The sequence below is a fragment of the Sinocyclocheilus rhinocerous genome, unplaced genomic scaffold (assembly GCF_001515625.1).
Source record: "Sinocyclocheilus rhinocerous isolate Xijiao unplaced genomic scaffold, SAMN03320098_v1.1 scaffold200, whole genome shotgun sequence".
Classification (NCBI taxonomy): Eukaryota; Metazoa; Chordata; class Actinopteri; order Cypriniformes; family Cyprinidae; genus Sinocyclocheilus; species Sinocyclocheilus rhinocerous.
Genome location: NW_015641014.1, coordinates 1,873,239 through 1,886,499, shown reverse-complemented (window position 1 = coordinate 1,886,499; position 13,261 = coordinate 1,873,239). Strand labels below are relative to the sequence as shown.

Below are 13,261 nucleotides of genomic sequence, written 5' to 3'. Positions count from 1 at the left end.
ACAAGCTCAGTCTAGCGCGTTATGCACTTTAAAAACACTCCCGTTAAAAATCAGTGAATATACACTGTATGATGAATAAATCTCTTATACTTACATCGCACGTACTTCTGCACTTTGTTGTTAATGATGAGAGAATTTGCGAGTCGGAATTCAGTCAGCGAGCACTGAACAATGGAACTCCGCTGTTTCAGTGATGACTCATCCGAACGCCTCTGATTGGCCAATGCATTCTTAAGCTCAGCATAATCATGTGTGATTGGTTAAAACGTGCAATACTGTAAAAACGCGGAAAAAGAAATATAATGCAACCAATAAGCCCTAATATTAATTAGATAGTATTACTAGCCTGATAATAATAATAATAATAATATTAATAATAATAATAATAATCGTCTTGCTATCGTCAAAGGCATCAGCCACAGGCGATATCTCTTGACTATCGCCGATACACGATACTATCGTCTATCGGCACAACCCTAGTTTTGATAGTTCCTCGTAGCCTCATTTTACACTTTTGTGGCAGGGGGGAAAACATGTTTTACCATGTCAGAAACATCTTTTGATGAAGGTTAGTTACTGTTATCAAAGAGTCTTTGTCAAAAAAGCCCTGACTGTCAAGAGAAAAATCATTAGTCTTCTTTTAATAGCATTGATGTTTAGGAGAAACAGTTGGGATGTTAAAGAGACCTCTTTTGTATTTCTCTTTTTTTAAGTCTGCTAATCCTGCAAATTTGATTTATGACAGAATTGATTTGTTAATCTAAATGTTCTTTGTGCATCATAATGGCCTGTATTTATTTTAAGTGAGATGTCTTTATGGGGATGGCGTTTTTGTTCTTTTAGAACTACAATAGGACCTTCGCTGTTTTATATGCAAATAAAGTGTTAATATAGAAAGATGTTGCACTCTGGGAGTGAACATAACAAAGCAAAATATGTGAGAGATGTAATATCAAAAATAATATTCTCATTACTGCACACGAGGGCTGAGTCCAGGAATGATTACACATCAAATGAGAAAACCGCACTGCTGGTGTACCTCTGGTGCTTGATTTTTATTAAAGTTGTTTATTTTAGAGAATGGCTGAGCCATTTTTGGCCAATATATTGTACTTGTGTCTCTGCTAATGCTTTGTGTGATTAAATGAACCAAAAGCTTTATCAGCATCTTGTATTCTAAGCTTAGAAAGCCTATATCATATTTGCTTCAGTAATAATGTCGAAATGTTTTATTTAAAAAATTAGATTTTTCTGATTTATATTTTTCATGTGTCAGGGTTAAATCCCATGAAATGGCTTGATGAGTGTATATTTCTTTATTTTGTTTACGTATTTCCTATTGAAACATGAACCATGATTTGTCAGTGAGAAAATATGTTGAATGCAATGTATGCAGCATCTATATTGATGGTAAATTTGTTCAAATGCATGAAGTTTTATACATATATTTTTTTAATTTACAAAAAACTAAGTCGCTTGTACAAAATACCATTGTATTGTACAGTTACAGTAGAAAATATATTACTTTTCAATTCAATTAATTAAATTTTTGTTAATTTATTACTTAATTTATTACTTTTCAGTTCAATTTAATATTACCTTAATAAACTGAATAAAAACCTAAATAACCAAAACACACTTTAAAAATGTTTTTATTCATCATGTTTAGTTAAAAAAATCTTTCTGAATTTTATGTAGAAATGGTACTTTGCCATCTTGCTCCGACCAGGGTTATTAAACAATTAACTAAACCTGAAACAAAAACCTCAACCAAAAAATAAATTTTCGTTACTTGAAATAAAGTAAACATTAACTGGTTTTTTTTCAGCTAGTTGACAAGGCAGCATTTCTTATTTCAGTGTGGTTTAACTTTATGCACTAAAATTAAAAAAATGGAATAAAAATTTATTTAAGATATGCAAAAAACTATATTACTAAAACTAAAATTAAAATGAAAACAGAAAATATAAAAATATTTTTCAAAATATTAATAAAAAATAAGTGTAAATGTAAGTAGTGGTCGACCGATATATCGCCAAGGCCGATATATCGGCCAATATTTGGCATTTTTCAAATATTGGCATCGGCTGATAAGTTTTTCTGTTTGGCCGTTGTGTTCGAGGCGGGACTTTTATTTTGACGGTGCTGAGATTGCAGCGCCTGAACACACAGTGTTCACATTCTCCCTCTTGTTAGCTGTCGTCGTTCAGTTCTAAAACAGATCTTTGAATGACTAATGAACACTTAATTTCACAAACCTTGCAGACTTAGTAAAATCTAGTTGAGATCTTGTGAAGTGTGCATGTGTATCCTGCATGATCGCGTATGCTCTGGGTGACGGTCGGTCTGTGCAAATTGAATGCGGACAGGAGGAAAGTTCTGCTTGACTGGAGACGCGCGATCGACAAACTAAACTTGTGATTTCAAGACGAACATCCCTCCCATTAGCAATCTAAGTGTTGTGTTGGTATTTCTGTGTATCAAGAGTGTGTCTGTTCGTGCTCTGCCTTCAGGTACTGGTATTGTCCTCTCTGGAGGCTGACTCAATACAACATTACAGCTAGCGTCAAAAAGCAATATGAAGAGAGGTTAGTGAGCACGCCCATCCATCACCCTGACACGCAGACAGATATCAGCGAGCTCTGACTGTCTACAGGGGATTCTGCTGTGGTTTAATGCCCTGACATCAGCCATTTACTGTCTCTGGTAATGCTGATAAATGGCGTTTGCAGTGAATACATTAGTACATGTAAAATATAGTAAGTAATGATGGTTTTAAAAATACAGAATAAGTGTTTTATGGTAAGTTGTATTGCATCAGATCAGTAGGATTTGCAGCTGTTCTTTCTATGAGGACTGATGGTGCGAGTGTTTCGGGTCAGTTGATGGTACCTTCAATTGCCGAATCAGATCAGTTCTGTGTTTTTCAGGCGAACATAGATGAGATCTTGTGAGAATGATAGTCATGGAAGCATCAAACTATTCAGTAATTTTATGCATCATGTGATTGTATTCTAACAAAAGTGTGCATTTGAATTCACAACATCCATTCAAGTTATTTTTCAGCTGTGCAATTTCCAGTTACTATTGTTAGTTTTAAAACACAGTAAATTATTTGTAGTAGTTTTTGCAAAGAAAATATAACATTAAAATAGAAAAATATTTATATATAGATATTATGTAATTACTGTAACGTGAGTATTTGTAATTCGTTACTTCACACCCCTGACTTTAAGTGATCATAAGATGACAGCAGATGTAATATAAATGTAAATAAACACTCAAATAGGGCGTTTTGCCACGATTGTATTTTTTAGAAATCGAGGAAATCACGATATTGAATAGAAATATACCAAACATTAGAATTAGACACTTTGACAGTATGCCGGTGATAGCAGTAGAGAGAAAAGAACGATCCAACCGCATGCCGGCGCACGTGATTAACTGCTCACGTGTGACGCGCTCATATTGCTTGGTGCCATTCAGAATGCGCTTTTGTGTTGACGAAGATGCGACGCAGGCAGTGGAATAGGAAAAACATGCAAGAAGATGAGAGTTAAACTTCTCTTAACTTGAGCGCCGCGTTTTTAGAATGCCGTTTCATGCATGAGACGCTACAAGAGACGCGAGCCCAACAGTCAAACGTGTCCATGTAAAAACAATGGAAAAGCAGCGCAATCAAATACAAAACCTGTGAAGAACTACTACTGTATGTCTGATATTTCATGTTTGGGGCGTGTTCGAACGAGCCGTTTTAGGTAGGGGTGGCTAACTCTTAACTTTTATAAAGAATATCTCTTTGGATTTGAGACTGTAGTCTTTGCAAATTTACAGATCTTCTTTATGCACCAAGAGCTTGTAACACTCCAAAGAGAAAGGAAAAAATGAAATCGCATCATATGACCCCTTTAATAATAGTCAACTGGTATTATACCTTCTGTCATTTTGAATTTGAATTAGATATTTTTAAAGCATTTTCCTCGCATTATTTCTGAACATATAATATGCACAAGACAAGTTTGTACAAGATGTAGTTGTAGTTCATGCATCTTTTCTGCAAAGATATTTAACAAGTGATTTGTTTAACATTTACATCTTGTTGACATCTTCATGTGTGGTGCACTTGGAATAGAATTTTCTTTAACTAGAGGCTTAATAAAGAAAAAGTTACTCATGTTGTAGTTACATTTTCAAGTGGACTCGTTAAAAATCGTAAAAAAAAAATAATTTTGCCATATCGCCCAACACTACACTTAAATATACAACACTGTTTGTTGATTTAAAAAACTGTAATATCAGTGATAACCGATAACTGACCACATTATTAATATGTCTGATTATAAGTTGTATTATAAATGCACTGGCTAGAAAGCTTTATACAATTGTTACACATTGTTCTTAGCGTTCATACCAGGCTAACTTGAAGGAAAACTGATTTCTGTGGGTAACCTTTGAGCACAGCAGAGAAAATGTGCCAACGCATGAACCGGAGTGATGCAATGAGCAGCCGCACAGTCCATCACGACCTTTTTCCCAAACATACCCAACACAAAAATGTGTGATGTGTGATATTCTTCATATCCACAGAGATTTAGAAGCTGAACATGCATAATATTATGCAGTCTATAAATGTGGGCACATTAATTAATGCTACCTTAACCTTTCTAAAACGCTTCAATGTGTAATAGCAGCCGTATTACCGCAGAAGCAACGCGACTGAACCTTCCTGCACTGTGACTGTAGATCACAGCCGCGCGATTGAGTCACAGGCTCATCGTTATAGGGGTCCGGACGGCTCTTTGCACCTGGTAAGGGTTATGTGAGTCGGGCCTCTGGCTGCCCTGTCTCTCTGCCAAGCAGCAGTGTGTGTCCACAGCGTTGACAGCAGGACCGTGGGAAAGCGTTTAGCACAAGTGCACAGCTCAGACGGGTTTGCCCGTCCTGTTACAACAGAGCTTTTGTCACTCCCGTTGGCAATGGCTGAGGTTCAAATAGGTTTAAGCTGTAATAAAATTTAATATTTGACTCTGTGAACTGTGCATTTCCTGAAGACAATGTGACTGCTGTTTGCTCATATAAAATTCATTGCTGACTCGCTGAGATGCTAAGGTGTTATGGGTGGTTGACAGGGTGTTGCTATGTGGTCACTAAGTGAAAGCCATAGTGAAGATCAAATTATTGTTGTTGTTTTTTGTGTTTGTGCCTTTCAGTTAATCGCTCAAGCTGGTTCACAAAATAATCAGATTCAAGAATACCTCAAGCGTGTGACGGAAATGTTATGCCCCTACCATACTGTAATGCCCTGTCCAGCCGGAGCGACGAGACAAAAACATTAAAACCCATGCGACACTGACTCATCATCTCCGCAGTGATGCGCCTGTATGCATGTTTCATATGGATTGCATAATCGGAGAATATTTGTTTTCCATTTGAATTGGTTCATTTGAAAGTAGACATTTCACTCTCTATAGATATATTTTGTCACAGTGTCTAGTTGTTGTGTCCTTGACTGCCCACCTGATGGCACTCTCCCCTTCCACTGTGACATGGCCATGAACTCTAATTCCCATAGTTCCTTGACTACGATTCTGGAATTCCCAATAAAACTGCACTTGGATCTCTACCTTGTCTCAGAGCAGTACGTGACAGAAAACCTCAATCATCACAGATCCAGCAGTATGGGTTTTCGTATCGTCCATCCTTCTACCAAGAAGGAATTAAAGGCAAGACGTATGCAGCAGAAAGCGCATGCAGTTTGCTTTCATTATTTTACAAGAGCGCAATGTTTTGTTGTTATTGTGAGTGCACACAAATAAATGAAAGATATATTACTCTTATCTGTATCAGTAAAAATGAGGGAGTATTTTAGGAGTACGTGAGCGCACCGGCGCCTTCATCTGTCCTGCAGTGAGCGCTAATGTTCAGCTCCACACTCCAAACAAACACTTGAACAGAGCACATTTCTCTAGGTTAACATTAGATTGAGCGGCCATGTAAAGTTGCTAATACTTACATATTTCAGATGATAAGCCATATTTGAGGTCGATGAATGATAGGTGAGCGTTTGGATGTCCTGCATTACCACATAGACTAGCCATTAACGATCTGTCCATCACGGACTGCGTGACTTCGCCTGTGGATTTTTTTTTTTTTTTTCTGCGACTAATACAATTTTGGTCGACTTATGATTAGTCTACTATTAGGGGGCAGCCCTAGTAATCACACATGATTGTCATGGAAAAGAATGCAGAAATCCATTTGTTAAATAAGATATTTATATCTGTGTCAATGACATGACACTTATTCGGTTCATTTATTCAAAAATGAATAAAAATTGAAAAAAACATTAAAAAAATTTTTTTTCATTTTCTTTTGTGTAATAAAGTAAAAAATATCAAGGCGATACAACCGCTAGACCAAAGAAATAATAAAATAATATTATGCCAAATGACTTATTTTTTTCAAGAATTAATTCTTTAATTTTTTCTTGATTATGATATACTGTATCATAATGAAGAAAAAAGCCTCAAAAGAATAAAAGCATACTATTTTATAATAATAATAATAATAATAACAAAACCGTTTCACTGCTTAAAACTATTTTAAAAATGTTTAAAATATTATATATATATATTAGACGTGCCAGTATTCGGTAATGCGATATATCACGATAATGAACATTCACGATATTGTTATTGTGGGCGCTTCAAAATACCATGAATAATTATTTACTACAAATTATTCCGATTTTTTTAATGCTTTTTAAGAATACTTTTCCCATCAACTGGCCAAAATACACAACACCGCTGTAAGCTGCGTCAAAGACGCATGCGCACACTGATGTAAATAATGGTGCGTTCAAGTCATGTCGAGCAGATCGTATTTATGAGCTAAATGCACATGAATGCCACCACAAAGTCGTAATCACCAGTGGGGAGTTCTGTGTTTTCTTTAAGCAACGATCTGTATGAGTTGGGGGCGTGTCGATGAGAAACATGGCGGAATCGATGGATTCAACGATATTCCACAGTACTTATAGGGATTAAGCAGTGACATTGTCAGGCTTTTTTATTTACAAAAACTAAGCTGTTTGGATAACATATAACAGGATTGTAATATAACAATTAATAACAAGTTTTTATACGATACCGTTTAAAGTAGCTTCATAAATGAATAAAAAAATAATAAAAATGAAAAACACTCGCATTCTTTGCTCTTCATTTGCTATAAGCAGAGTTAACAAACCTTGCTGTATTTTCATGTAATTTATTACAAAAAGGTACAGCACATCGCCATCTTGTGGCGACGAAAGTGACTTGAACGTACCTGTCGTCGTAGCTCATAAGTACAAACGTCCCAGGATTACTTGAACACAGCATAAACCTAACACAAATGAGAAGCACATGGCGGAACGAGTTAAGGAGACGCACTGAATAAAAATACACAGCCGTTCAGATTTTTGTATTAGCAATGGTGTTCATCACAGCGCCAAATACTCAAATACTTAGACTTAATATGCTGTTTATTTTCAGACTTTTTTACTTTTTAATCTGGACTACAACATGCCCTAGATATTGTTTGAGAATGTTTTGATTCTTTATTGTTCGGTCACACTTTACATTAAGGCTTCATTAGTTAACATTAGTTAATTCATTAGTTAACATAAACTGCCAATGAAAAATTCTTCTAAAACATTTATTAATCTTCGTTAATTTCAAAAGTTGTAACTGTATTATTTAATGGACCAGAGCTAACATGAACTAACAGTTGTATTTTTTAACAAAGAATAAAAACATCTGTAACAAATGTACCTATTAGGTATCATTAATGTTAGTACATTAAGTAAGGTTAACTAATGAGTCAAAACTATTGTTTTGCACTTTAATTTGTTTGAAACATTTGTTTACTTTATACATTTTTCTGTATTGCTTTATTGTATTTAAATGTTCAGTTCTTTTTGTTAAGAAAAAAAAAAAATTATTAAACCTATTATACTGTATTATTACAACACTTTTTAGCAACTTACTTCAATATCATGATAATACTGAATACAGTGATAAAAGCTTAAGCAATTGTCCCAACTCGAAAATGTGATACCGTCACATGCTTAATATAATATATTGAATATATATATATATATATATATATATTGTTGGTGTTTCTTTGTTTGAATACGGCGCTTATCACATGCTGTGTGGTATCGGCGTTTGGTATCGGGGCATTTTAACGAGTACGAGTACGAGTACAGTAGACCAGTATCGGGCCCGATACCGATACCAGTATCGGTATCGGTGCATCCCTAATATATATATTAGTGCTGTCAAACGATTAATTTTTGTTTACATAATATATGTGTGTGTACTATGTATATTTATTAAGTATATATAAATACACACAGATGCATGTATATATTTAAGAAAAACATGTTATGTTTATATATTAAATATATTTATATATGATATAATTTATATGAATATAAATATATACAAGTAAATACATATACATATTTTCAAAATATATGCTGTTTGTGTGTGTCTTTATATATACATAATAAATATACTGTCACGGTCTGCCTATTGTGTTGGAGCGTGGAGCAAAGGAGCGAGGAGACGTAGGAGAATCTTCAAGGAGTTCTTTATTAAACATAACCAGGGAAACACACACATAGGTCATCGGGCTGATCGGGCAAAGCCCTATTCGCACAGGATTAGTATTATCTGGGGACCTTGTGTGATTTTGAAATTACCCCCCCACATCTAAATTTCGTGTGGTGCATTCGCACGGGATAAGTGAAGCAGTGACGGCGCTACACCGGGGCTAGGGGGGGCTATAGCCCAGTCAGAATTTTTAATAGCCCCGGTTTAGCCCCATTTCTTTATGAAGTAACTCTGACGTCATCAATATCATTTATTTTCTTAGCACCCCCACATATTGGTCTAGCCCCCCCTTAGCACCGGTAGAGAAAAAATTCTGGCGCCGTGCCTGAAGCGAAGCCTGTGATTTTAGTGGAATTTACTGACTTATCTCCCGGATACGATGTCAAGGCTTGAGAGTCCCGTTCTATGGTCCGGTTAGATGGATTAAAAAAAAATTATAATAATATAGTGTCGTGCCCTGTGTCATTTACATTTCACCAGGTTAAAATAATATCTCAAGCTTTATGCTTGATTTATGTGTAACACATTAACCTCAAAACCTTTGCAGCTTTCTCTTTCTGCAAATTGTATGGTGTAGCGATATGACAGTACCCAAAATACTATTAAACACTCCAACGCAGCTCCATTCTTCGTGAAAGATGGATAAAAAATGTGCACCGGAAACAAAAACCTCGAAAAATTATATACGACACGCCAAATGCTGGCCAAATCACAGAGATGGCGATCCGCACGGGACTAATATTATCACAGGACCTCGGTGTTCGGCGAAATATGGTAGGTCATTTGCGGGGGAATTTTTACTTTACAAATTACAGACATGGCCAATTCGCACGGGATTAAGATCACAGACAATCTCCGCAATTATTACAAATGACTGGAGGTCACCAGGTAATACTAATCCCGTGCGAATAGGTCTTAAGACTGGACGCCGGATTCAGGAAAACACAGGGCTTAACACTAGAACCGCCAGGGGTCGCTGTATACCTAAAAGCGCCAGCGGGTAAATTTTACCCACGCACATGACAGCTGTTTCTGAATGGCTAAAGAACATTATTTCACTGTATTATGCTACTGTCTTCACAAATAAGTGTCTAGAGTCATGAAATGATTATGTCTAGTCATCAACTACATTTTTGTCCTGTTGTTTTATGTTTTTTTAACATAACTTTTTTATGGAGGCTACACTAGTCACTTTTCATAACGGTCAATATTAAGCTAAACAAGCCTGCACTGACAACGAGAATTAGAAGGAAGTAAATACATATTTAGGTGGTGTAACAGGCTATTATAATACAATGTCATTAATCAATATATTAAGATAACCTATGTTATTTAAATTACTAAAATAGCCTATAGACAATAAAGAGCAATAATAATTCACCATTGCATAGGATGATGCGATGACTGTAATTACATTTAACTGTAATTACCTTTTCTAAAATTGTTGGTAAGTAATTATTTTTTGACCTATTTAATGTTAATAGTAATAAAAATAATAATTTGTTAAATGGCTATAATTACCCATTTTATCCATAGAAATCACACAAAATATCCTTTAATATAAGTATCAATATTGATAATGGTGATGTTAACCTTGATCATGCTTGGTATCTGATTGGAAAGAGTGCTATCCTTGCAGCGTCTCTCCTGGATTCAGGCCGGATGTTGTGTGTTTGTTTCAGCATGTATTAATGCACATCACTGACAGGCAGCGAGCACAGCAACACATCCCGTCTTTAAAAGCTGACACGGCTGTTTCGGCAGCCTGCTTAACCTCTGAGCAGTGTCAAATGTCTGGCGGGGTTTTGTTTATGCACATAATTATTTCTTTATTTCCATGTGCGAATATTTCCTAACCCACTTGATATGCAAATGAGTACTCCAAATTAACATATTTGTGCATAAAGAATCTACGCATATGAATGCAAAAAGTAGTTGATGGGTTGAGCCTGTGTGCTCCTGTGTGGAGAGAACTTGTACTTGTTATGTAACTTATGCTTAGGGATGTGACTCAGGGTTTATTTAAGAAAGCAGTGAGATAATGTTAGAAGTACAGATCTAAGCCTAGTGTGGTTTATTTTTTTAGGAAATGTGTGGAGCGCTGGGTTGTGTGTTATTCAGAAGTGAATTGAGAATGACTTAAAAATCCCTGTTCCTGAATTCAGAGTCAATATTGAACATAATGTTGATATTACTTCACCCACCGGGCCGAACTAAAGATGGTTTCCATCTCTTCCATGCAAAGTTTTGAGAAGACAGATGGTTTTGTCACATTGCGGTCTGTCAGAGCCGTTACTTTACTCAGGAGTCACACAATTTTTTTACTTACTGTTTGCTTTTTTTCCCCTTCAGTGCTGGCAAATTTTCGAGGAATGGTTCAGCATGGACTTCCGCTGGAGATCGGTGACACGGTGCAGATTTTGGAGAAATGTGAAGGTAGTCGTTGTTGTTGTTGTTGTTGTGTAGCTGACAATCAGCCTCTTTAGAGCTGCATATACTCAGCTGTGGAGACTGATTCTGTTTAATTTATTTTTTGAGATGCAGTCAGTCGGTTGTAGATAATAACATAGTAGATGTCTTTCTTTATAACTTTATAAAATGTAATTCTTACTATTTTTGCATTGTTTACACTTTTTGGGTAATTTTTGGGTGTTTCTTCAACTAGAAGAAGACACTGCTGCAAATGAAGCCACTGACATTTTTTTTTTGTTCAAAATCCTTTATCCCTAACCGAGAAACCCTTTTTTTTTTTTCTTCTTCAATTATTTTCAATTTTTTCACACACACACACATGCACGCACAGGCACGCACACGCATATTTTTTGTTTTACAAAGTTGAACCAAGTATAATTTTAGAGTATTAACAAAAATAGATTTTAAAAATCTCATATAATTGACTATATATTTTTCTTGCCTTAAAATACCCACAGAAGCTGGCATGGCAATAAAAACACACATTTTAAACAAAAACTTTTATTTTGGATGCGATTAATCGTGATTAATCGTTTGACAGCACTATATTAAATATTTTACATATTTTTATTTAATATTTTTATATGTAATGTTTATTTTTTTATTGTGTAAAAATACATGTACAAGTACAAATGTTCCTGTGGCTCAGTGGTAGAGCATTGTGTTAGCAGCGCAAAAGGTTGTGGGTTCGATTCCCAGGGAACACACATACTGGTAAAAAAATTTATAGCCTGAATGCACTGTAAGTCGCTTTGGATATAAAAGTACCTGCTAAATGCATAAATTATTATTATAATTATAAATACAACTCTCATAAACCACTCTTTTCACACTGATCACTAGTATATATTTTCTAGAGTTCCACAGGGTCAAAGTGTCCATAGTTGAAGAAACAGTGAAACCACATACTTATTGTACCACATACTTAAAGTTGAAACGGTTGGAAGTGTTTTATACGCTTTGCATTCTGCTGTTGAAATATGAAAGTGTGAGATTATTATAAATGCCATTTTGCAGGATGGTACAGAGGATTCATCACAAAGAATCCAAACGTAAAGGTGAGAACAATCTTATATCGCTTTACGTTTGACTCCGTAAACGTGCAGAATTTAAATGATTTCTATATTTCTGTCAGTTTTTTTCTGTTTATCTGTATTTTCATCCTCTGCTTTAACTCTCAGCACATTTATATACAGATGATAGTGCATGTTTGTTTACTCTTGTGTGTTTTACATGCAGTAATTGGCTCATTAAATAACTTTTTGTTGTCTCTCCCAGGGAATATTCCCAAGCTCCTATATTCACCTCAAGAATGCCCACGTCAAGAACAAAGGGTACGAGTCCATGAAAAACAAAACTGTATATATACATATCTGTGTCAGTTAAGCCACACTTAAAAACATAAATCTAAAATTCCTAAAATGTTATTGCATTATATAATGAATAATACTGTATATCAATCCAAGTGGCATTTATTTTAAAGAAAGATCGTTTTGAATCTGGTGAAACTGGTGACCCATGAATGGACAGCTAATTAAATCTCACCTTTGACCTGCCACTAGTGCCCTTGAGAAAAACACTCAACTGCTACTAGGGACCGTCCTTGTGCTTCAGATAAAATGCATTTGCAAAATGACAAGTCTGCTCTATTGAAGTGACAGGAGTCTTCACTATCCCACAAGCCATCGCAAGTGTATTTACGGACACGTCCTCATGAGTCAGTGTTGCTCCTCAGGGTCATGTGAGGTCACTGCTCTCCATCCTGGACTCGTTCAGATGTGTGTGTGTGATTGTGTGTTTGTGTGTCTTGCCCTGCAGGCAGTTTGAGACCGTCATTCCCACCGAGGACTCGGTCATTACAGAGATAACTATGACCTTGAGAGACTGGGGCACCATGTGGAAGCAGCTCTACATGGTAAATATCACTCTTTGTGCTGCACTGAACAAATGCAGTTGCTTTAACTGTGGACATTTAATTTGTAAGATCCTATTTTTTATAAGTCTTGTCAATGATACGTGAATTTATCATAAATAAATATTTTTATATTCCAAGCTCATTAAAAACCTGGAAGTATGTTTTTTTATATATATATATATATATATATATATATATATATATATATATATATATA

General features: G+C 35.5%; 1 protein-coding gene across 1 annotated transcript in view; it reads left to right on the top strand.

Annotated features, from left to right (window-relative positions):
• The window catches only part of LOC107753657 (dedicator of cytokinesis protein 4-like), an 81,102-nt gene that overhangs the window by 14,201 nt on the left and 53,640 nt on the right, over nucleotides 1-13,261 (top strand). Inside the window, exons 2-5 of the mRNA XM_016569864.1 lie at nucleotides 11,010-11,093; nucleotides 12,147-12,187; nucleotides 12,408-12,463; nucleotides 12,948-13,044. Coding sequence (XP_016425350.1) covers nucleotides 11,010-11,093; nucleotides 12,147-12,187; nucleotides 12,408-12,463; nucleotides 12,948-13,044 — 278 coding nt within the window. The remainder of the gene's footprint in view (nucleotides 1-11,009; nucleotides 11,094-12,146; nucleotides 12,188-12,407; nucleotides 12,464-12,947; nucleotides 13,045-13,261) is intronic.